The sequence below is a fragment of the Mustela lutreola genome, chromosome 2 (genome assembly GCF_030435805.1).
Source record: "Mustela lutreola isolate mMusLut2 chromosome 2, mMusLut2.pri, whole genome shotgun sequence".
Taxonomy (NCBI): domain Eukaryota; kingdom Metazoa; phylum Chordata; class Mammalia; order Carnivora; family Mustelidae; genus Mustela; species Mustela lutreola.
Genome location: NC_081291.1, coordinates 75,708,964 through 75,733,350, shown reverse-complemented (window position 1 = coordinate 75,733,350; position 24,387 = coordinate 75,708,964). Strand labels below are relative to the sequence as shown.

Below are 24,387 nucleotides of genomic sequence, written 5' to 3'. Positions count from 1 at the left end.
AACTGGATATGGCTTTTGTATTTATAGATATTTTTAAAAACATGTGGTGTATTTTGATTTTGTAAATGATATCTGTTGGTTTAACTTGAATTTACATTTATTATCAGGACTCCTATAATTGTAAAAATCTAACACCAAGTAAACTGTGACTCTCACGGGAGGAGACTACAACTTCCAGGATTCCGTGGGCTGAAGAGGTGGGGTGTTTTCGGAGACAAACTACAATTCCCAGAATCCCACTAGCCAAGGGGGTGGTTCTGGCCTAGGGTTGGGGCAGCTGAGTCCGCAAGCGTGCGCTCTTGAAAGGCTGCCGCGCCGGGCTCGCCAGCCGAGCTGGCGCACGGCGGGCATCCGCGAGCCCTGCGGCCGCGGACGGGACGGCGCCTCGGGACCTGCACTCCATGCCTGGGCCTCCCGGTCTTGTAGCGGGAACAGGGGGAGGCGGCGGCAGCTGTTTGGGCCAAAGCCGGGTCCGCCGAGGGCCCACCTGGACGCTTGAGCACAGCGGAGCCTGGCCTGCGGGCTGCAGGTGAGACGCGCGCTGGGGTTAGCCGGGGCTCCGCGACACCCCTGGGCTTGGAGTTGAGGGATCGGCCCCGGACCTCCCGCGGGAGGGATCAGCGGGAGCGCCGAGCCCTGGGGTAAAGAGGAGCCCAGGGAAGTTTGCAGAACCAAGAAGTGACAGATGATGCGGAGTGACAGAGGCGCGGGATGGGGGCGGGGGTGAGGATCGGTGGACCCTCGGGGTCCCGCTGCCGCGGGTCCGGGCGGCGCCCCGCAGGCACGCCCGTTGAATCCCTTAGCTCTTGGCTGGCACTGGCAGCAGGTCCTCACGCCCTTCAGCTTGGGAATGGAATAGCACGACTGGCTGGGAGCCAGCGACGTGCGCGGAGGGGCTTGGGCCTCTGGAGCTCCCTTGGAAGGCAGTACCTGTGCAGGCCTGCGGCTGATTCCTGGGCTCTTTGGGGTGATAAGCGCCCGGTGATAAGAGCCTGCCACGGCTTGCTTGACAGTGCCAGGGTAACCTTTGGAGGGACCCACTTGGACTCCTGCCCCCTTGCATGCGGGTAGACCCCATCTCCTGGTCACTGATGAGAATCCTCTGCTAAGATCTAGGGTCCTCAGGCCAGAGCCCTGCACCTGGTGGTGGGCGGCTAGGGTCTGCTTACTTACTCTCAGAGAGTACTCTCGGGGGAAGCAAGGCCCAGCACAGGAAAGGTTACAGGGTGAGCTTGATAGGACTTAGTGGCTAAGAACACAGACAGAATAGAGTTTATTCACCAAATGTTTACTGTTACATGTGCTGGGCATTCAAATCCTGGCTCTCATTTATTAGTTTGAGCTTAAGTGCCCTTGAGCAAGTTACTTATCCTTTCTGAGCCTCTGTTTCTTCCTCTGCAAAATTGGAATGAAAAGTACCTTCATGACAGGCTTGCTGTGACAATTACATGAGATAATGCTGTGCAAGTTCTCTCAGTCCAGTGTTGGTACACAGTGGTTGTGCAGCAGATGGTAGCACTTGTGGTTGCTGAGATAGCAAATGTTAGAGGTGAGGCTGGAACCCAGGTCCGTCTTTGTACTGGAACTAGCTGCTCTCTCTGCCTCTCATGGATCTTGGAGATCTTCCAGTTTATCCTTTTCACATTACAGAGGAAGCATCTGAGTCCCAGTTAGTGCTAGAGCCAGAAAAGGACATGGGTCCCGTTTTCCCCAGGGATGGCCAGCCTTGGGCCCCAGGAGGGTGAGGAGAAAAGCACAGAGTGGAGATCTTCAGCAAAGAGGAGGATGGGGTGCTGGTGACAGAGTTCCCCCAGACCACCCTGTGGCCACGCTCGCATCCTGGTGGCCTGGAAGTGTCAGTGACACAGCAGCTGCAGCAGTGTTCAAAGTTTCCTTCTGGTTGGCGAGTTCTTGCTCTGAGCCAGGCTTTAGAAAATATTGAGCAACAAACAAAGGCTTCTAGTGCATATGGAGTTAATTGGAAAATTAAATTACCAAATGTTCCATTCCCCAAGGGTCTGCGGCAGTCTTTGGTTGTCAGTGGATACTTTCCCCCAGGACCTGCCTAACACCTGATAGGTGTTTTTATTTTTTATTTTTTTTTTAAGATTTTATTTATTTATTTGACAGAGATCACAAGTAGGGAGAGAGAGGGGGAAGCAGGCTCCTTGCTGAGCAGAGAGCCTGATGCGGGGCTTGATCCCAGGACCCTGAGATCATGACCTGAGCCGAAGGCAGAGGCTTAACCCACTGAGCCACCCAGGTGCCCCTGATAGGTGTTTTTAAATTGGGTAAAATAATGAACATGAAAGGCATAGCCCACAAATGTCAGCATAGGCTTTGGAGTGAGACGTGGGTTCGAATCCCAACCCCACCACTTCACAGCTGTGTGATGTTGGGAAATTCACTTAACAACAATGCATGTACTTCCTCAAATGTGGGATGAAATCGATAGCACTTATTTTAGATTTGTAGGAGGGAATAAATGAGGTTGTTCATCTAAAGCACTTAGTGTGTTTCTGGCATAGAGTAAGAGCCACTGAATGGGCGGTAGAGCGTTATAATAATAATAATACTATAAATACTATAGGCATTGTTTTGCCTATAAAGTAGGTATAATTGTATTGGTTTTTCACGCCAGGAAAAGGAGACTAACTAGCAAGGGTTAAGAATTAGCCCAGCCAGCCACAGAAAGACAAATAATACATGCTATCACTTATGAGTTGAATCTAAAATAGCCGGACTCATAGAAGCAGAGAATGGAATGGTGGTTGCCAGGGACTGGGATGAGGCGGAACAGGGAGGCATTAGTCAAGGCTATAAAGTTTCAGGTATACAAGACGACTAAGTCCCAGAGACCTACTGTATAGCTTAGTGCTTGTGGTTAACATGACTGTACTATTATACTCTAAAATTTGCTAAGATGGTAGGTCTTATGTTCAATATTTTTATCACAAAAAAATAATAAGAGGGTGGGAGGAAACTTTTGGAGGTGATGGACAGGTTTATGGCATAGATTATTGCGATGGCTTCACAGGTGTATACCTGCTTCTGAACATCAAGTTTTACAGGTTAATTATGTACAACTTTTTGTCTGTCAAAAAGAAGAAGAAGGAGGAGGAGGAGAAGGAGAATTGGTCTAGGATCATGCAGCTGCTAAGTGATGGGACAGGAGCTCACTTCTGGCCTTTCAGCTGGAGAACCAGTGCCATTTACTTCTCTGCAGCCTGTGGTCCTCCCAGTTCTTGAGGCCTGGCTGTGAACGGAGGGGTGGGGCCGGGCCGGGCAGCCAGAGGGCAGCCTCCAGCATTGCAGCAGGGGGTCTTCAAGGTGGGGACCCTACAGTCTGGCTGCTTGTGCTTCCTCTCCATGCCTGAGGTTGGATGAGGCTGGAGGCCACATCCAGTGAGTGAGCCTGGGGGATGAGGTGTTAGGAAGTAGTGTGGCCCTGTGGCCCCTGGACCGCAGGGCTGGTGAAGGACGCCATCTGCGTGAGGCCTGGAGAGCCTGATTCTGAGAAGAAGTGATCTTGTTTAAGGGCCCGGAAGAGTTCTTCTCTGGGCCTGATCTTTGCCTTTGCGAGGAGGGCCACCCAAGAGCCATGGGTGTGAGGACAAGGAGCTCTGGACTGAGAACACCTGCTGTTTTAATCTTGGCAGCCTTTGAGAGCTCAGCTGCCCTGGCCGCTGCCTCTCTCAACCTCTTTTATAAAGTAAAGAGATGGAGCAGATCATTTCTAAGGGCTCTTTCAGTTCTAAAAATAGAAGGTTTTGTCACTTTAAATTAGTGGATTAACCCTCTCAGCCCAGCAACGGGGCAGGTGGGATAATTATCACCCCCCTGTGTTACCCAGACTTTCCTTGGGGCAAGAGAATGGCCACAGCTCCCTTGAGCTGCCTGCCAGCACGGGTGTCTCTGCCTGGCCCAGTGGGGAGGAATTACACAAGGAAGCAGTGGGTTGCTAAGTTACAGTGGTGGGCCTGTGGGTCTGCGTTTCCGCAGTCATCTACACCTGCTCTGCCCTTGAGTGACAAAAACTCATTGCCTTGACGTCTGCCTTGCTCCTCTGTCACTCACTCTACTGCCGAGTCTGAAGCACGGTGAATAAGACCCCTGGTAGTCAGACATGGGTTTGTATCCTGGGGCCCCTGCTTGAGCTCTAAGACCTGGAGCAAGCATCTTAATCTCACTAAACTTTGTGGTTTTTTTCATATTAAAAGAAAACAAAGCTAATTCTAGTACCTACATTGGAGGGCTTTTGTGAGCCTTCACGGAAAAGGGGCAGGAAAGGGGCTTAGGATGGTGCCTGTTACACAGGAGGTGCTCAATAAAGGAAGCTGGTGGTAGCATTAACTGCCACCCCCTGCCCAGAAGCCAACATCCTCTTTTCCTGAGCTAGCCAGGACACTGATGGATCCTTCTATTTTTGTCTGGCTTCCCATGTCCTCACTGCTGCCTGTTTAGGGCCTGACCTCTGTCAGAGAATCAGACCTTTCACTGCCATTGGTAGCCTACCATCAGTACGATCTTAATGCTAAGAGTTGTCTCTTTTCTCCATTTTGAAAGCATAACACAGGGCCCCTTCCAGGCTGGACACTGAGTACGCAGCCTTGAGCCAAGCGTCAGGGAGAGGTTGGAGCCTTTGGTCTGCTGAATTGCCTCTATTACCATTATTATTGCAATGATCAGAAAGGCCTGTGTCCAATTATTTTCAAAGGAAAGGGAAAAAAGAAATAAACAAGAGATTAAAAAAAAAAAAAGCCCTTTAGAAACTGAGGCAGATAGAAGGGTGCTGCCAATTCGAAGCAGTTTTCAGCTCCTGGAGCAGCCAAATATTATTAGAACCCCATGGCCTTAGTGCTCCCTCCTTTCTAGGACCCCCTCCACTCCAACAGTGCTGGACGCAGGTGTCCATGGTGCTGCCACACCCTCAGGCACAGAGCTGGGCAGCTGGACGAGAGGCTGCCAGCCACGGTGGCTCATCTTCTGTGGCTGGTCACCAGCACTGGGTGCAGGGTCCACTTCTGGGGGGCTCTGGCCAGCTCCAGACCTAGGCCCTGAAAAGCCATTCATTAGAGCCTTGGGGTCTAAGAAGACATAAATGCTCTGGGAGTTCTAGGCCTAGGTCAGGAGGCATGAACTCCCACACTCACTGGAGCTAAGAGCGCATGGGGCGAGCGAAGTGGGGCATTGGCCCTGGGACTTGGAGGCCAGATGCCCAGATGAAAGCTCAAGCTGAGGAAGTCCTGGCAGGAAAGTGGCCTGGTGCTACCTCCTCATCTCAGCCAGCTCTGGCTGCCATACCAACGTGCCGCCACTGGGGTGACAAGCAGCAGACATTTATGTCTCCTGGGTCTGGAGGACAGAAATCCGAGCTCGAGGTGCTGGCAGGTGTGGATTCTCCTGAGGCCCCTCGTCTTGGTTTGCAGATGGCTGCCTTCTCACTGTGCTTTGTCACGCTTTTTGTGGCTGAGTCACTATGTGCTCTGTGCCCCACACCAGCTGGGTCCTAAAATCTGGTGCCCAATGTAGAGAAGGCAGAGAACAATAAAGGCGGTGATAATTGCATCCGCTGAGTTTCTGTGCCCTGGCAGGCCAAGGAGATGAGGGCCAAATGGTGTCTGGGCTGTTGGCATAGGCAGTGTTGACATGCTCGGTGTTCAAATCCTGACTTCACTCCACACAGCCTGAGGCCCTTGGGACTCATGTACTTAGCTCCACCTTGCCTCTGTGTCCTGACGTGCAGATGGGGAATACGTGACAGTGCTAGGCTAGCCCCTTAGGGTTGGCGTAAGGATGAAATGAGGAGATGTACAACAGTTTCTAGTACACTGCCGACATACGGTCTTGAAGGTAGCCATGGCTGAAGTGGTTAATTTCATGCTGGGGACTGGCTGCTTGGAGGCTCTCTTCCCAGGGGAAGGGAGGCAAGTCATTAGGAAGACTGAGCGAACCTGGGAGGGATGGTGAATGTACCCCAAAGCCATTGGGGGGTTCAGTCCCTTTAGGAATGATTTGGGGCTGTATGGCTGGCCTGGTACCTGTGTGTCATTCATTATTAATTTGAGGAACCCTGTTGAAATGTGCTTCTGGCAGCTGATGTGTTTTGAGGTCTATTCAGGTACTTTCCATGTATTACCCCATTCTCACAGCACCCTATGGAGGTTATTATTCCCATTTCACAGATAAGGGCATTGAGGCTTGAGGTGTTAAAATGGCTTCATACCTAGGGTCTGAAGGAAGGTGAGTGTGAGCCGGGTGGCCCAGGAAGAATTCTTGGCCACGACCATCAGGGAAGAGGGTTGAAATCTCCGCAGTGGTCTTGTGTGCCCCCATGCCTACACTTAGCCCAGATCGGATGCGCTGACGTGGGTGGGAGATCAGCTAGGCCTTTCTGGCTTCCCAAGCAGATCCTCCTGTTACTCACCTGACAGCGCTCTTCCTCTCGGGAGCCCTTCCGGCAAGACCAGTGAAGGCAGGGATTTTTAGGTAAGGTTAAGTGACCGTGCATTGGGATGGTGCAGGGAGTGATCAGACGAGGAGTTGGGTTGGCTGGACCCAGGAAGGGCTGTGGTGTGCACACAGTGCATCCCAGGCTTCCCCGACATTTCTGGGCTGGGAGGAGGTCATCCTGCGGTGACACCCCACCCCAGCCCCGACAAGGAAGCACACACACGCCCTTCTGCCGCAGCAGTTGTGGCCCATCGGGTTTGAACAACAGTCTCTTGATCCCCCTCGGCCACAGTGGGGGCCTTGAGGACATTTTTTTTTTTTTTTTCAAGTTTGTGTCTTTTGCACATACCTTAATTTGGGCTGATGCAAAGCCTCACTCCCCCATTCTCTTCCTGTCCTCTTAAGACTTGGGACTGAGGTTCATGAGTAAATATACATACGACTGACGGAGATGCATACAGATCATCTCTCCCCCACAGTACCTGGTACCTTTGCTCAGGCGGAGTCAGTGGGAAGCTAAGGAGGGCCAGGGTGCCCCCGTGCGGGGGTGGGGCTAGGGGACAGGCGGGGTGGGATCGGCGGTGGCAGCCCTCTTGCTTGGTCAGTGACTCTGCCCTATTGGTCGTTAACTAAGTTCCACGTCATGCCTGTCCACGTCTAAGCAAAGCCTGTTTTTTGGTGTGTGTGTGTTTTTTTTTTTAAAGATTTTTATTTATTTATTTATTTGACAGAGAGAGATCACAAGTAGGCAGAGAGGCAGGCAGAGAGAGAGGGAAGCAGGCTCACTGCTGAGCAGAGATCCCAATGCAGGGCTTGATCCCAGGACCCTGAGATCATGACCCCAGCCGAAGGCAGCTGCTTAACCCACTGAGCCACCCAGGTGCCCCACAAAGCCTGTTTTTGAGAGAATGAAGGAAGGAGTCTAAGAGCCTCCACCAAGAATGACTCCAGGGCACAGCTTTCCAGGGACCCAGGCCTCGGCAGATGTTTCCAGGAGGAGTTTCCTTTGGGGATCTCTTCAGAGCTTGGGTCAGCCAGAAGATGGGAGCTCGGGGCCAGTGCCTCTGTCCCTATGTTGTCCCAGAGCCTTGTTCTGCGTGAACATGTGCAACCTTCCCTGCCTTCTCTTCCTGCTCCTTACTCCTCCTGGGGGGCCCACTGCACCCAACCAGGCTTTGGCTGGGGCAGAGTGATTGATAGGTAATTTGAGACAAGGGTGGTCTGTCCATAATACCCTCCTCGGGGCCTCCCTGCCAGGGAGTAGGCTTGCTGGAAGCAGCGGGATGCAGGCTATTGGTGCCGAACCTTCAGAGTCCAACAGGGACTGCCTTGTCCGCGTAACAAGTTTATTTCCAAAGAACACAGATTAACAATCAGGCTCCGGCCACACAAGTGGAAAAGGTGCCACAGAGGTAATTTCTGTTGAGGAGTAGAATCAAGGTTTGGGTCGGCCTTTGGTTTGTTCCAGCAGCCTTGTGCCTTGTGTGGAAAAGTTGTATCCTCTCAGACAGCAGACAGGACTCAGGAGACTCTGGGGCACTAGAACGACCCGTCTCTTCTTCTAGGAAGATAAGCTTAAAGAGAAGTTGGCTTGTGTTGGGGTGCCCGTTTGCATGGGCAGTGGATTTTTCTTCTGCATGGTCTTTATTATATGTCTGGAGGTCAGAGCGGTGTATATTTGATAGTTGGCAGTCATCTGGGAATCCGTTTCAAGTGCAGGTAGGGTGTTGGAACTGGAGGCACACCACGGGATGTCTGGCTGGGGATCCCGGGGTGATGGAGAAGCCTCGTCGTGTTTACTCAGGGCAGGAATGAGAGGGGTCATGGGCAGCGATGGTTTTTCCAAGTTTCATTTTCTCAGCTTTCTAAAAGAAAAACAAGCACACAAGGCCCGAGGTTGTTGGGTCCTTCAAGTGCATGGAGAGGCACTAAACAGTGGGTCAGACCTCAGGACTGGACACAGCCGTCCTGTCAGCCACAGAGGCCGCAGTCCTGCAGAAGGCAGCAGCTTGGTTGAGTGTTTCTTCTAGTCTCCCAGGCCAGGAATGGCGACCTGAGTTCTCCTTCAACACCCCCATCTCCCTACCACTGCCCTGCTGTCACCAAGACTGGTGGCCTCTCCAGGAGCACTGAAAATTGGCCTGGAGAAAGGGGACATCATGGGATCCGTTGTCCAGGAAGCAACGTGGCCCAATTATTCTTCACCATTTTGAACTTCCTCCTAGAGTTCATTATCCAGAAACATTTTGAAACGGTGATGGAAAAGGCCGCTTTCATCTTCTTCAGTGCTAGTGGTCTGATTAATGAGCTCTTTGCCTCCATCCGTATCTTTTGAAAACTCTTCTGAACATTTTGCCTGATCCTTGAGCTCTGCTGTCTTACACAGCTGCTGCAGTGCAGTTGGGGGTCAGGGGAAGGGGGAGTACGGGAAATAGACTGAAAGGACTTTATAATAACCATTGGTTGCCCAAGTACCTGTTGGCTTTTTCCTGCTGCACTTTGGCTACTTCACGGCAAGGGAAAATGCAAGGTGGTTTTTCACCTGTCTCCATGTGGCAAAATACAGTTATGACCGTGTTAGTTCACTTTCCTCCAGAAGTAAATCCTGAGATAGAGATGCAAGTACAGGAGATTATTAGCACTCCTTCCTAACAGACATGATTAAGGGACTGAAGAACTGAGACCAGAGACGGGGAGGAGGGGACATGCAACAGGCCAGTGCCCACTCCAGGCAGTCACCCCATCTGTTAGGGAGCTCGGGAGCCAGTGTAGAACATGCCTCAGAACTCTCCAACCTGGACAGCATGGGAATGGGGTATTCATTCATTCATTCATTCACTCATTTACTCACACACTTATATTTCAATATCAGGAGAGTGAACTTGCAGTGTTGTAAGTGATTCAGCTGTTCCATGGGAGGGGTAACTGTTCCCACCCGGCGTTGGTTCAGGCTGCCTGGCTGGTACATGGTAAAGTTAGAAACCCAGGCGGTCCCTCCTCTGGGCCCCATGCTCCAACCACCACACAATTTCTAGCGAAATGCTCTATCCCCAGAAAAATTCCATTCCCATTTTCCCCCTTGGAAGGCAACTTGAGAGCCTCAAGGGCCCTGTGAGCCAGTCTGTATCTGTCCTGCTTTCTGTCTGCATTCTTCTGGCTGTCCTGGGTTGGTAACTTAGCATCTAACTAGAAACAGTGCCCCACCCCCCAACTCCCCAGGCTCAGGCTCAAAGGCTGGCCTCTGTCTGGTTGCCTAGTTGCCCCACAGTGCCCCAGCCCCATGTTTCCTGGTTCCCGTAAGCTTGGCTCCAGCTCCCCACCCCCAACCCCAGCTCTACTCCGAGCCTGCCTGGAGATTGGCTACTGCACACACAGTCCCCCAGGTCCAGAGGAGAGGCCTGGCCCCTTCCTGCTGTGGCCCTATACCACACCCTCACCTGCCTGCTGCCAAGCTTACATTCCAGCACAGGGAGGCCTAGGAGAGGGGCAGGTGGGAGAATGCTCATCAGAGAGGTGCCCACTGAGGTCAGAGGTTGGTTTTTCCTCTCCCTTTTGCTCATTTCCCTGCAGGTCTTGCTTTTTGATGTCCCCGGGGTGTGGCTGTTGTAGCTTTAGCTGCTGCTGGAAGCATTTCTGTCTGTGATGGGAGCAGAACACGCGTCTGCTCAGGCCCTGCTCGTCTGCCTCTCCTCTCTCTGGGGACAGCCATTTATCTTATATTGTCTAAATATTCATTTATTACTCAGCTGCTCTCTGGAACTCTGCCATTTGTAAATAGGGATTTGTTTGCTTCTTTATCCTTAACCTTTTGACTTTTTGTTATGGAAAACGTTAAACAGACACAAGAAAGGATCTTAGAAAGGCCCCCATCACCATTTTTCACAGTGATCTATTTGCTACTGTCTTGTTGCATCTGTTTCCATCCTTTTTTTGCTGAAGTATCTTTATCTTATTATTTATTTATTTATTTAAAGTAGGCTCCGTGCCTAACATAATGCGGGGCTTGAACGCACGACCCCAAGATCAAGCGTTGCACGCTCTTCTGACTGCGCCAGCCAGGAGCCCCTTTGCTAGAGTATCTTAGGACAAACGACGTATGTGTCATTTTACCTATAACCACTCTTAATCTCTTCTTTCTTCTTTCTTATCTAAATTTTTTAAAGATTTTACATATCTGAGAGAGGGCGCAAGAGAGTATGAGCAGGGTTGAGTAGGGTTGGCAGGGGAAAAGCAGGGGGAGAGGGAGAAGCAGACTCCCTGCTGAGCAGAGAGCTCAACGCAGGGCTCCATCCCAGGACCCCCAGATCAGGTCATGACCTGAGCTGAAATTAAGAGTCAGACACTTAACTGAGCTGTTCAGGCTCCCGTTATCTATTTTGTTGTGACTTTTTATTTTGAAATAATTTGAGACTTACTGAAAAGTTACCATAAATGCTTCACTCAGCTTCCCCTGATGTTAAATCTTACATAACCACAGTGCCATGATCAAAAGCGGGAAATTAACACAGCACCACTACCTAAACCGCAGGCCTTACTCAGATTCTGCCAGTTATGCACTGATATTCTTTTCTGGGTCCAAATTGCCACATTATGTTTCGTTGTTGTGTCTCCTTAGACTTCTTCAGTCTGGGACAGCTTCTCAGTCATTCCTGGTCTTCCGCAACCTTAACTCTTGAAGAGTCCTGGTCAGGTAATTTGTAGAATGTCCTTCTATTTGGGTTTAATGTTTTCTCTACTAGCTTATCTATACACTGTATTCAGAGCTAGCAGGGGAGCTAGACACCTTTTCCCCTTTTGGACATACAGACTAAGGTAGTGTATTTCAGGTAAGAAAATCACAGAAGTCAGGTGCCCTTCTTAGGGCACCATATCAAGGGGTACATGGTGCCAGGAAATTGTTCCCGGTGATATTAACATCAGTTACTTGGTTGAGGGGCTGTCTGCCAGGCCTCTGTATCATGAAGTTTTATCCTTTCTTTTTTCTTTCTTTCTTTTTTTTTTGGTACCATAAACTTTCTGTTTTTGCCTTTGTAACAGATATGTATCTCCCAGGGAGATTGTCAAGAGGATGCAAATATCCTATCTCTCAAACTTCCACCCACTAATTTTAGCATCCAGTAGTGGATCTTGCCTGAGACCATTATTACTGTGATGCTTGCCAAACGGTGATTTTCTATTTCCATCATTGCTTCTGCATGTATTAATTGGAGTTCTACTGTAAGAAAGATCTGTTCCTTCTTCCTTATTTATTCATATCAATATTGACTCATGCATGCTTATTTTATTCTGTGGGTTTTAATCCATAACTATTGCTTTTTAATTTCATTACATTGTCCCAAATTTAGCTCCTTCAGGTTAGATCCTGAGCCTTCTTGATATGTCCTCATCACTTTTTGAGAACTTACAATCTGGTAGTACAAGATGTTCCCAACAACTCTTATATTTTCCCTGCCTGAGCTGTAGAAACAGTGATTTTTCCACAGAGCCCTGGTTCCTGAGAGGGGCCAGTGTTAGAAAGCAAGACCTTTATACCAGGTATGCTGTCCCTGCTCCCAGGTGCTCCCATGGGTCAGAACTAGGAGCTGTATGTATGTGTGTGCACCCCTCACTTCCCCAGCCCTCACAGCTCTTCCTCCTGCTCACACTTTTCCTGTCATGTCAGCCTGGGTCCTTCCTCAGTTCCCTGGCCCAGATCTGAGCTAAGGTCTCCAAGTAGCCTCCCCAGCTTCCCAGTGAGACACGCTGCCCTTCTGGCCTCTCCTGACCTTGAGGATAAATGAACTCTTCCCTCTCCACCACCCCGGGACTTCTTTCTGTGTCTTTTTGTTTCTCGTCAGAACCTGCAGCTGTGGTCATGTCACGCTCAGGACGCAGGTGTTCCCTTCTGAGCAGTCTTGTATTGTCCGTACACGGTTGTGGTAAGGATAGTTGGCGTCCGTGGTGGAACCATGGGACATGGTCAGAATTGGTCAGGTATCAGTAATGTACTGTGATTCAACCTAATAGTGAAGTAGTTCTTCGCTGGGGCTGCCTGGAGAATTCCAAGGGGTGGAGGTGGGGGGAGCATATGTTTTTGTAAACATATATGCAGCCATATGATTTTACATATGCAGATATAGATACAAAATACCAACCTCAGAAGGTAAATGTTGATGAAATCTTTCAATCTTGGGGGTGGAGCTTGCAGAAAATTTCTTATGAATGCGGCATGCTTGGGGAAGGAGATGTTGGGCTTTACAGGTTGGTATGGAAAATGAAAGAGTTTCTCTTTTTTATCAGTGGGCCCTTAGGTTTGAAAAGACAGGGAAACACTGATGTTTAAGCACTTTTCTTGGCTGTAAGTTCTGGGCTTGCAAAGACCTTCCCCTGGAGATTAACAGGGCTGATGGGAACACAGGCAAACCCCAGCCAGGAAGGCAGCCACCTGCAGCCTCTCCTCTCATTCCGGAGCAGAAGTTCTCTGCTCTTGTTCTGTGAAGGCCTAGAAGACCTGCGTGAAGGACATGGGGTTCATGGGCTCTCAGGATAGCTGTGACTTTATCCTCTTCTCTGCAGGCCAAGAAGACCCAATGGGACCAGGTGAGGGGGCGTTCTGTTAAAGGACTAGCTTTATTTCACATAAGTCATCTGCAGACTTCGGGACTTGACTTGCGATAAGGAACATGCTCCTTGTACCACTTCATGCAGAGCTCCCTCTCTGGGGAACCCCTTCTTCTCTCCCACAGGAGTGGAGAGACACCGAGGCTGAGAGCTTGTCACTGGGTTTTCTACCTCTGTTCTCCCCCCATTTCCACGCTACTCTGCTCAGAGACCTTCAGTAGCTCCCCTTTGCCTAGAGGTTAGAGTTCAGATTTCTTGACCCAGCATCAAGGCCATTGACATTCGGGCCTTAGCTGATTTCTCCAAGTCTCTCTTCTGCTTTTCCTCTGTGTGAACCATCTACCTAACCAGACCAGACTGTGTGGTCTCCTGCATCTTTGGATGCCCCCTCCCCACCACCTTCTTTCTTTCTACTCTGCAGATGACATTTCTGGTTCCTCTGAAAGCTCAAGGGAATGGCCAAACCAGAAGGATTCATTTCTTCCTCAGAAGAAGCCTGCAGGGCTCACCAGAGCCCCACGTACTGCCTATGCTGTGACACTAAGGTTACCTTAGTCCACATTCCCTACCCCATGGAACCCATGTGGAAAGTTGTAGCTCCACTTGGGCCCACAATGAATACGCTTGTTTTCTAATTGCTAATACAAGAGTTTCTTGGAGGGCTTTGTTTACCAGAGTCAGAAGGGTTGTGGGGAAACTGATGCCAAATAGCCCCACTACATTAGAGCAGAGCTCAGAAGCAGAAGGCACAGGCCAGAACCCCATGCGTTTGCTTCCTGCACAACAGCCTATAAAGACGTTCTCCTCAGGTTTTCTTGGTTTGGAGAAACCAAAACTGAGCTCGATAATCAGGAAAGCTCACAGCCGGAAGTCCAGGCATGTAGGGCTCCGAGACATCAGTGGGGTCCTTTGTCTCTCTCCTCCATCATACTGTCCTTGGCATCCTGGCTTCACCGTCCAGCTGGTCAGCAGATGGCTGGCGGCAGCCCTGGGATAGCTCCTCCTTTCCTCTCCGGTGGGTGGGAACATGGACTGTGACTCCTCCCCCTTTGCTCTGTTCAGTTCTACTCTGGCAGTGGCCTCCCCTGGGCCAGTAACTGGCTCCAGAAGCATGCTCTCTGGTTGTGGGAGGTCGATCTTGGCTTTGTTTGCACCTGGTGGGTATCAAGGAAAGGGCTGGCTCCTGGCCAAACCTGGAATTTTATTAGGCAGGGTAAAGGGGCGGGAAGCCTGGGTAGAAACAACGTCCCCTCTGTCACTTATTAATACATTTGACTTGGGAGCCCAAGGAGCAGAGCTGGTGACCCGTCTGGCCCAAGGTACCAACAGGTGACAGCATATCTTGTCTTGGTCTCCATCTTTGGGAGGAATCTTCTTAGATTTAAAATGCTTTGTTTCAAATGACTGTAATGAAAAGTGACAGATTCCGCCTCGGCGGCGGTTAGCTTTTGCTTCAGGTCAGATGAAGGCAGCCAAGTATGTCCAGAAGGTTTTAAAATACCAGACCTTATCGTGCATCCCCGTGGCCCTTCATTAACCATCTGATGCCCCAATTTTTTTTTTCTTTTCCCCTCTGCTAGACACTCATTAGTTTGAACCTAATCGTGCGCAGTTGCACGCAGTTGCAGAAGTAGTCGGCTCTCAGTATTCATGAGGTTCAACTGACACCTGATTTCTGACCCACTCCACCACCCTGTGTAGTGGGGGCTGCACATTTACCTTTGCTGACAGGGAACCTGCCTTCAGAAAGGCCACACGGTCAAGTCAGGGAGCTGGGGTTTGAACCCGAGTCTTCTGGCCTTTTCCTTAAACTTTCCTAGACAGCGCACATCCTCTCCCAGGAACTACCAACCACCAGTAATGCAGCGGGCACTCAGAGCCAGGTTGGTCTGGGGAGTGATGTGAGATCTGGTGATCGGGTGTCTCCAGAAGAGCAAACCAGTCGGTCAGACATATGCGAGTAAGGTGGAGTTGGTGCCCTAAGTCCAAGGCGTGTGGACTACCTGTCTCCCTGTTCTAGGGAGAGTTAGCAGAAGGTGTGGCAGCGTTGGCAAGGGGAGGACTCCACAGGAGTTTCCTTGGGCAGAGGAGGCTGCAGGGGATGTTGTGGGCCTACCCTCCTGAGCAGAGCTGTGCCCAAGGGGCTTCAGAGCAGCTCATCCATATCAGATATGGCCCGGCCCTAGAGGGAGGCGGCGGGGTAGAGATGCGGAGAGGCTGGGCTGCACAAGGAGGGTCTACCTTCATTAGACCCTGAGCTCAGAAGCTGCCCAGCCAGGCCTGCACTTGCCCAGTGGCTCTCCCCAGCCTGTCTTCAGGAGGCAGCGCTCACCAGCTCATTAGCACGCCTCCATTTTTAATCCTGGCTGTGTTACAGACTTGCTGGGTGATTTGGGGCAAATTCTTCACCTCTCTAAAATGAGGAGTTGCTTAGTGGTTGTTAACCTGACTAACAGTGGAATTCCTTTCTGCGAGTGAAGAACCCCATTTTTAAATACACTTTTGTGGCACTCCTATGAGTTTCCTAGGGCTGCTGTAGCACATTTAACCCTAGATGTGGAGGCTTAAAAGGCCAGAAATTTATTCTTGCACAATTCTGGAGGCTAGAAGTCTAAGATAAAGATATTGACAGGGCCAGGCCTCTCTGAAAACTCTGGGAAAGAATCCTTTCTTGCTTCTTCTTAGTGTCTGGTGGCTCCTGGTAATCCCGAGCAGTCTTTGGTTTATAGCTACATCATTTGAGTCTCTTGTCTTTGCCCTCATGTGGCCATCTTCTCCGTTCCTCAGTGTCTTTTTCTGCCTCTTACAGGGACACTTTCATTAGATTTAGAGCCTCATTTAGATTACAATCTCGTCTCAAAAACCTTAACTAATTATATGCATAAAGACCCTATTTCCATATAACATCATATTCTGAGGCTCTGGGTAGACATGAATTTGGGGGGCATTATTCAACCCACTATAGTTACCCCTAAATATAAGAAATTAAAGGGACTTGATTTTGTTTGGAGGTAAATGGAGGCCCAAGACCCTGGCCTCATGTCCTTGTTGCCTACCGCCAGCCTTGGCAGCCTCCAAGAATCAGGTCTGCAAGCTACTAGGCACCCAAGGTTCCAGGAAGCCCTAGTTCACCATATCCCATGGTGATGAGACTTTGGACTTAGAATTTTGAATTGATGCTGGAATGAGTTAAGACTTTGGGGGCTGTGGGGACTCATGGCCTGGTTCTTTGGTTAAGAGTCTCTTCTTGGTTTTTCTCAAATGTGGCTGTACCCCAGAATTACCTGGGAGCTTGGTAAAAAAGCTGATACCAATGAGTCTTTGGGTTCTGGTCAAAATGGAGGGGAATATCCCTATCCAGGCACCATGCACTAAAACACAGGACTAAAAACACAGGACATTAGGTATAAAACATGAGAAGACTGAAAGGTAGAAAGAAGAATGTGGAACAACACAATGGTCTGTTCCTTGCGTTTTCTTTTTGCTTCCTGTGTATCCTAGACTGTATGCTAAAGAAACCAACCCAGAAATGTCAGTGAGCATAGACCAGAAAAAACCCCAGGGAAAGCTCACTGTCACTCATCAAAGGACTGGAAAAGGAGCAGCCTTACAATACCTTTTTGACAATAGTACCATTTTCCTGTAAAACACCAGGGAAAACTGCTTCTCCCCTCCCTTCCAGCTTCAGTAAAGGCTGAATAGACAGACATCCATCCTTGCTTTGCAGTAACCAACCAGGTACCTCCCATCTTTAGCAAAGCACCCCCACCCCCCCACCATGGGGCTGAATGAGAAGCATGGACTTTTACCACAACCCAAAGGTAAAAAGATCCCTTTTTACCCCCTTCCCTGCCACCACGGTCCCCTTGAGGTTTCACCGGAGCCTAGACTTGGACCCCCACCCAGTGGTGATGAGACACCCCTACTGAGGCCAGCTGAGGAGTCTAGATTTCCACCCCTTCTCAGTGGTTATGCCGCATCTCTCACTTTCCCTGCCAGAGTGCTGCTGCTGGAGGCCAAGCAAGGGAGCGTGGATTTCCCCCTACCCAACGATAGAGTCAGCACTCTCCCTTCCCCACCAGCATGGTTCTTGCAAAAACCAGCTGAAATGGAAAACCTAATATAAGCTCCAGGATAAGTCTCAGCAAAGAAAGAGAAGATAGAAGGAACTAAATGGAGATTTGAGAATTGAAGAATGTAGTAACCAAAACAAACAAACAAACAAACAAACAAACAAAAAATCACTGGTGGGCCCAGGAGAAGAATGGAGATGACAGAAGAAAGAAGCAGTAAACATGAAAACAAACAGTAGAAATTATCCAGTTTAAACCGTGAAGAGAAAATAGACTGGGAAAACAAATTGAACGGAGCCTTAGACATCTCTAGGACAATACTTTTTTAAAATTTAGCATTCGTGGACCTGGAGGCCTGATGACCAGGCTTCTGAAAAGTAGACAAAAGAACTCTCTTCAGGGCCACGTTCACGTACAGTAGATTCCTCCTCAGACACATGGTGGCCGGAGGGAGGCTGCCCAGCCTAAGCGTTTGTGTGCTGAGAGAAAGCACTGTCACGCCGAAGTTCTCTCCCAGTGAAAATATTCTGTAGGAAAGAAGGTGAAATCAAGACATTTTCTTCACCTGAAGGAACACCGAGAGAATTTGCTCTCAGCAAATTTCCCTAAAATGATGACCAAAGGAAGTTCACCAGAGAAGTGATAACAGAAGAAAACAGAAGAAAACCTGGAACATCAGGGACAAAGAAAGAACAGGAAGAGTAAAAATGTGGGTAAATATAATGAACTCTCCTTTCCCTCTTGAGGAGATTACACTTGACAGTTGAAACAAAAATTAGAGCACTGTCTGACGTGGATTTTGATGCATGTAGAGGAAACATTGAAGATAATTATATTATAAGGGAGGAGGGTGAAAGAGCCCAGATGGAGATCAGGTTTCTGTCCTCAGTCAAGAGGTAGACTGTCACTACCAGTAGACACTGCTAAGTTGCATATACATTGTATGGTGCTTAAAGAAACCACTAAAACCTCTGCACCGAGAAATACACTCAGAAACACTGTACCTAAAAATGGAATTCAGATAATCTGCAAGAAGAAGGGAAAATGAAACAAGGAACAAAAGATGCAGATGCCTAAGCCATACTCCAGACCTCCTACTGAGTCAGAACCTATAGGATTCCTGCCTGCCAGTATCTGGTTTTAGCAAGGGCCTCTGGGGATTTCAGGAACCAGCCAGGTTTGAGAATCTGTGGTCTAGACCAGTTTTTACTTTTGTTTTTGTTTTAGAGAGAGTGAGTTGAGCACGTGTGTGGGGGTAGGGGGGCAGCTGGGAGGAGCAGGGGGAGAGGGAGAATCTTCTTCATGCTCAGCTTGGAGCCCAATGCGGGACTTGACCTCATGACCCCTTATGACCTGAGTTGAAATCAAGAGTCAGATGCTTAACTGACTAAGCCACCCAGGCACCCCTAGACCTTTTTTAAAAAAATTTTTAAATATATTTTTTATTAACATGTAATGTATTATAGCCCCTATAATAATGTATTATTATAGGTCTGTGAATGGCCAGGTTTACACACTTCACTCAGCATAGCACACACCCTCCCTGATGTCCATAATCCAACCACCCTCTCCCTCCCCGCCCCCGCAACCCTCAGTTTGTTTTGTGAGATTAAGAGTCTCTTATGGTTTGTCTCCCTCCCGACCTCATCTTGTTCCATTTATTCCTTTCCTATCCCCCCAACCCCCCACGTTGCCTCTCAACTTCCTCATACCAGGGAGATCATGTGATAATTTAGACCTTTATTTTTTTTTAACAGCAAATTGCCAACCCTTTTGGTTGTAAATTCAATTAAGAGGAACATGCCCCCCCCCCCACCTTTTTAGAACAAACTTAATATACTGGACTAGAAAAGGAAACACTGGAGTATATTATAGCTGGTCAGAGTAATTCTTCGTGAACTTTTGGGGGTGCAGTATAACGTGTACGTATGTATGAATGTGTGCATCCTGAACCGTTAGATGAGGGCCGCTGGAAGAGATGGTACCCCCAGGAATGGCCTTCAGCTAGTGCCGGAGAGGAATAGGAAGGCGAATAGCCCGGCCTCTTCAGAATAGTGACCTGTCATTAATGTGCCTGTATTGGTGTCACTCCTCCCTCCCACTCTCCTACAGGGATTTCTTTGGATAATGTCTCAAACTATTTTGGCTCAAATCCTTGTCTCCGATCCTGCTTCTGAGGGAAACTAGTCTAAGCCCCTGTCTCTTTCTGGGCAGGATTGCACTTTTGATTTTTGTGATTGCAGGGAGAGAGAAGTTACAAGACCCCAAGAGTCCAACTCGCCCCAGGGGAATAAAGGGGTGGTTCCAGTCCCACCCCAGGGCAGTGCTGGCCAGTCACCAGGGGTTCCCTGGGCAGCTTCTATGAGGGCACAGGGTGAGACACCTCAAATCTGAGCAGTCCTGGGCCTCAGAGCAAGAATGTTAGCTTTCCTGCTAGTGCAGGAAAATGGAGCAAATGCCACCAGCCCAGCCAGGCCTCTCTGCAGGCCTGCGTGTCAGTGGTGCCGTCCAGATACAGTTCCTTCACTGGACCAGGCATGGGGCAAATATCTACCCTTCCTTTCATGGGAATCTAAAAGATAGCAGGCATGATTTCCAAACAGTAGCTTTAAGTAAGAGCAGATGATCCCCCACATCCCCTGGGCATATGTGCCATGGGTCCTAAGAAGGGGACACTGGGCTCCTGGTGTACAGCTTGGCCTCTGTGCTCATGTAAGGAAGAGTCCTTACCTCACAGGACCAGGAATGCCAGGCCCCTGGAGGAGACCCTCCCTGTGGCTCTGGTCACAGATGCTCCATTGGTTAGCTCTTCCCGTAGTAGCAGTGCCTCATACCAAACAGCCACAGGATTTCAGTGACATCCAACAGTGAGCACTCACCCAGCCCAGCTGTTTGCATGTCAGGGTCACTGGCCAACCAGGGGTCAGCTGGGTTAGACTGGGCTTGGCTGCAGTAGCTCCGCACTGCACTCCTGTCGCTCCTCCTGGAACCAGGAAGTTAGGCTGCGCACATTCTCCCCTCAGCAACGTCCTCGGTGTGAAGGAGGCCGGGCCAGTCACACAAGCTCTCTTCAAGCATCTGATCTTGTTTTCCCTGCTGACATTTCACTGGCCAAAGCAAGTGATGTGGTCAAGTCCCAAGGCAGGGCGCAGAGATGTATACCGCCCCCATGGGAGCGGTGGGGAAGGGAGGGCGAGAATAAGCAGGGACGGTACGGGCACCGCGCCCGACAGGAACCCAACGTGGCTGCGGACGGACAGATGGACAGATGGGGCCAACATCTTTCCCTTTCCTTGTCTCCCACAGGCTTGTGCTGGCGCTAGGGGCGCCCGCGGGGATGGGTAGAGCCCGCCAGGCCAGTGGCGCCGCCCGGGGGCTGTGCTGGCGGTAGGGCCCCACCGCGGCGTTAGGATGCACCTGTCAGCCGTGTTCAACGCGCTCCTGGTGTCGGTGCTGGCGGCGGTGCTGTGGAAGCACGTGCGGCTGCGCGAGCATGCGGCGGCACTGGAGGAGGAGCTGGCCGCCGGCCGCCCCGCCCCGGAGCCCGCCCCCGCGCCCAGGATCGACTACCCCAAGGCCCTGCAGCTCCTGGCCGAGGGCGGCACGCAGATGGTGTGCAGCGGCCGCACGCACACCGACCGTGTGTGCCGCTTCAAGTGGCTCTGCTACTCCAACGAGGCCGAGGAGTTCATCTTCTTCCACGGCAACGCCTCGGTCATGCTGCCCAACCTGGGCTCCCGGCGCTTCCAGCCGGCGCTGCTCGACCTGTCCACCGTGGAGGACCACAACACCCAGTACTTCAACTTCGTGGAGCTGCCGGTCGCCGCCCTGCGCTTCATGCCCAAGCCCGTGTTCGTGCCCGACGTGGCCCTCATCGCCAACCGCTTCAACCCCGACAACCTGATGCACGTCTTCCACGACGACCTACTACCCCTCTTCTACACCCTGAGGCAGTTCCCAGGGCTGGCGCACGAGGCGCGGCTCTTCTTCATGGAGGGCTGGAGCGAGGGCGCTCACTTTGACCTGTACAGGCTGCTCAGTCCTAAGCAGCCGCTCCTGCGGGCGCAGCTGAAGGCGCTGGGCCGGCTGCTGTGCTTCTCCCACGCGTTCGTGGGTCTCTCTAAGATCACCACCTGGTACCAGTACGGCTTCGTCCAGCCCCAGGGCCCCAAGGCTAACATCCTTGTGTCTGGTAATGAGATCCGGCAGTTTGCCCGGTTCATGATGGAAAAGCTGAACGTGAGCCACGCGGGGGCTCCCCTGGGCGAAGAGTACATTTTGGTTTTCAGCCGCACCCAGAACAGACTCATCCTGAATGAGGCAGAGCTGCTGCTGGCGCTGGCCCAGGAGTTCCAGATGAAGACGGTGACGGTGTCCCTAGAGGACCATGCCTTCGCTGACGTTGTGCGGCTGGTCAGCAACGCCTCCATGCTGGTCAGCATGCACGGGGCCCAGCTGGTCACTGCCCTCTTCCTGCCCCGCGGGGCAACCGTGGTCGAGCTCTTCCCCTATGCGGTCAATCCGGACCACTACACCCCCTATAAGACGCTGGCCACGCTGCCTGGCATGGACCTCCAGTACATAGCCTGGCGGAACACGATGCTAGAGAACACGGTCACGCACCCCGAGCGGCCCTGGGATCAGGGGGGCATCACCCACCTGGACCGGGCTGAGCAGGCCCGTATCCTCCAGAGCCGTGAGGTCCCGCGGCATCTCTGTTGCCGGAACCCCGAGTGGCTCTTCCGCATCTACCAGGACACCAAGGTAGATATCCCGTCCCTCATCCAAACTGTGCGGCGTGTGGTGAAGGGCCGGCCTGGGCCGCGGAAACAGAAGTGGACCGTCAGCCTCTACCCAGGCAAGGTTCGGGAGGCGCGGTGCCAGGCGTCTGTGCAGGGTGCCTCCGAGGCCCGCCTCACTGTCTCCTGGCAGATCCCCTGGAACCTCAAGTACCTGAAGGTGAGGGAGGTGAAGTATGAGGTGTGGCTCCAGGAGCAGGGGGAGAACACTTACGTGCCTTATATCCTGGCCCTGCAGAACCACACCTTCACCGAGAACATCAAGCCCTTCACGACCTACCTGGTGTGGGTCCGCTGCATCTTCAACAAGATCCTCCTAGGACCCTTTGCAGATGTGCTGGTGTGCAACACGTAGCGAGCGTTCTGTGGCCAGGCGGTGGTTGGGGGGCGGGGATGGCTCCCCTGGCACAGTGTCCTGGGGCCCACTGGTGCTCTGCGGTGGCTTCTGGGGGTTATTTATTTATCGAGCAGGTCTGCCCCAGGCATGTGCCTCCGCGTCTTCTTACTGGGTCTAGAGTGTGACATTCCCAGCACGTTTTGCACTGGTTAGTGGGACCCTCCCAACCCCCTTCTCCTGTCCTGAGCCTCCGTGCCCTGGAGAAGGTCCTCAGTGGGAGGAGAAAGAAGGAAAGTGAAAATCCGAAGGAGCCTCTGGCTGGGAGATCCTGCTGTACCCTAGTGAATCTCTCTGGTTGATATCCAAATGTCTGGAAACTGTGAGTAAATCATGTGGTTGCCTGGGTGGGTCGTTCATCAGCTTCCATCATCATGAAATTCACCTGTAGCACAGTGAAGGTGTGTTTGGAACATTCATTAAATGATTATAAACGTCTTGGTCAAGTCTTTTTTTTTTAAATATTTTATTTATTTATGTTTAGAGAGAGAGCGAGAGAGCAAGAGAGAGCATGAGCAGGGATCCCGATGCTGGACTCAATCCCAGGACCCTGGGATCATGACCGGAGTGGAAGGTCGATGCTTAACCGACTGACCTATCTAGGCACACCTTGGGCAAGTCTTTTTATTATTGGGTAGTTGGAAGCAGGGCTGGTAGTCGGTGCCCGTGTGCTCTTTCATTCTAGCTATCAACCGAGGAGATGTGGCAATGGGCAAGTGGCGAGGACCGCGAAGTGGGACAGTCTGGTTGCATTGCGTCTTGCAACTTGCCAGGTGAATGTCACATTTCCAATCTAAGTGGGGTCCAAGTCTGGAAGCCTAGGATCGGGTCTTCGGTGAAGAAGAGCACTTCCCACCAGGGGGCGCTCTTACGCTAAAGAGGACATCCAGCCAAGACCACGGTGGACCAAACTGGGCATCCAGTTCGCTTAAGACAGAGGGCAGGAAATTCAGCAAGATAGCATGGAGCACTTTTCTTCAGCAGGAGGATTCTCACGACAGCCCAGGGGCCGTTCTCCCCCTGTTCTGCGAATTGCTGCTCGAGGGTGAGGAGGAAAGACCGAGGGTGAGGAGGAAAGACCTCTGTCAGTACTTGGGGCCACCAGCTTAGATACCCATGGGAGCCATTGTCTTCCAAACAATAGACACGGTTCCCAGCCTACCCCCCCCCAACCCCCCCAACCCCCCACCCCCCTCCACCTCCCGACACTGTGCTCGGTGGAGCCTGCTGCTCTGGTGCCTGACCAGACACTAGTACCCACAGAGCGCTTCCAGTGTGGACATAGCTCATCTGTTGTAGGTCATTTGTATTGTTAGCTTTGCTGAATGGCACACCTGTCATTCCACTGTTCTCTGGCTTCTGCAGAAACAGCTAGAACGTTAATCCAAGATCAGCAGGGACCCTTCTCCAAGTCTGACTCCTGGGAAGGAGAGCAGGAAAGGCGGTCCAGGAGGGAGAGCCACTGGCTGTAGCTCAGCTGGAAGGTTGTCGCACCAAGCTAGACAGTTCTCAAGCTGAAGTGGTCTGTTAGATGAGTAGTGGGTCCCTGACCAGGGCAGTCTGGGAAGAATGGCCTCGGTGCCTGTCGGTAGTGGATTCAGAGCAGGAGAACTGAGTGGCATGTTTTCGTGGTCACCAGGGGCCTCTGTGACCTTCCCTTTACCCAGAATATCTTTGTCCCTAACTGGACTCTCCATCGACCGCCTTCTCAGACTGCCACATTGATGCACATGTGAAGATTCAGTTCAGTTGGAAGTCTCTAACACTGAGATGTGAGGGTAAAACTACTTGGAAACCCCTTGGTGGTTTTTGCTAAGGCTGAACACAGCTGCCCTGGGTCTTAGTGATTCCACTGCTAAATGTATACCCCAGAGAAAGGAGTACCAATGCCATCGAAAGACATGTATCAAATACAGCTCTAAATAGCCAGAAGAGAAACCAGACCAGTTTCCAACAATAGGTATATTCATGCAAAAGACACACACTTTTTTTTTAAGATTTTATTTTTTTTAGAGAGCATGAAATAGTTGGGGGGGAGGAAGATGGGAGAGAGAAAAAATCCCAAGCA

At 51.0% G+C, this 24,387-nt stretch overlaps 1 protein-coding gene across 1 annotated transcript; it reads left to right on the top strand.

The window, feature by feature from the left end:
- Positions 1 to 260: 260 nt before the first annotated feature.
- Positions 261 to 22,421, top strand: POMGNT2 (protein O-linked mannose N-acetylglucosaminyltransferase 2 (beta 1,4-)). The gene is made up of 2 exons (XM_059162383.1): positions 261 to 529; positions 20,433 to 22,421. Exon 2 carries the CDS (start codon positions 20,538 to 20,540, stop codon positions 22,278 to 22,280), a length of 1,743 nt encoding a protein of 580 aa, XP_059018366.1. The 5' UTR covers positions 261 to 529; positions 20,433 to 20,537; the 3' UTR covers positions 22,281 to 22,421.
- The last annotated feature ends 1,966 nt before the right edge of the window (positions 22,422 to 24,387 follow it).

Bases quoted from the DNA above. Each gene is read 5' to 3' on its own strand.
- POMGNT2 (XM_059162383.1), top strand. From the start codon at position 20,538: ATGCACCTGTCAGCCGTGTTCAACGCGCTCCTGGTGTCGGTGCTGGCG.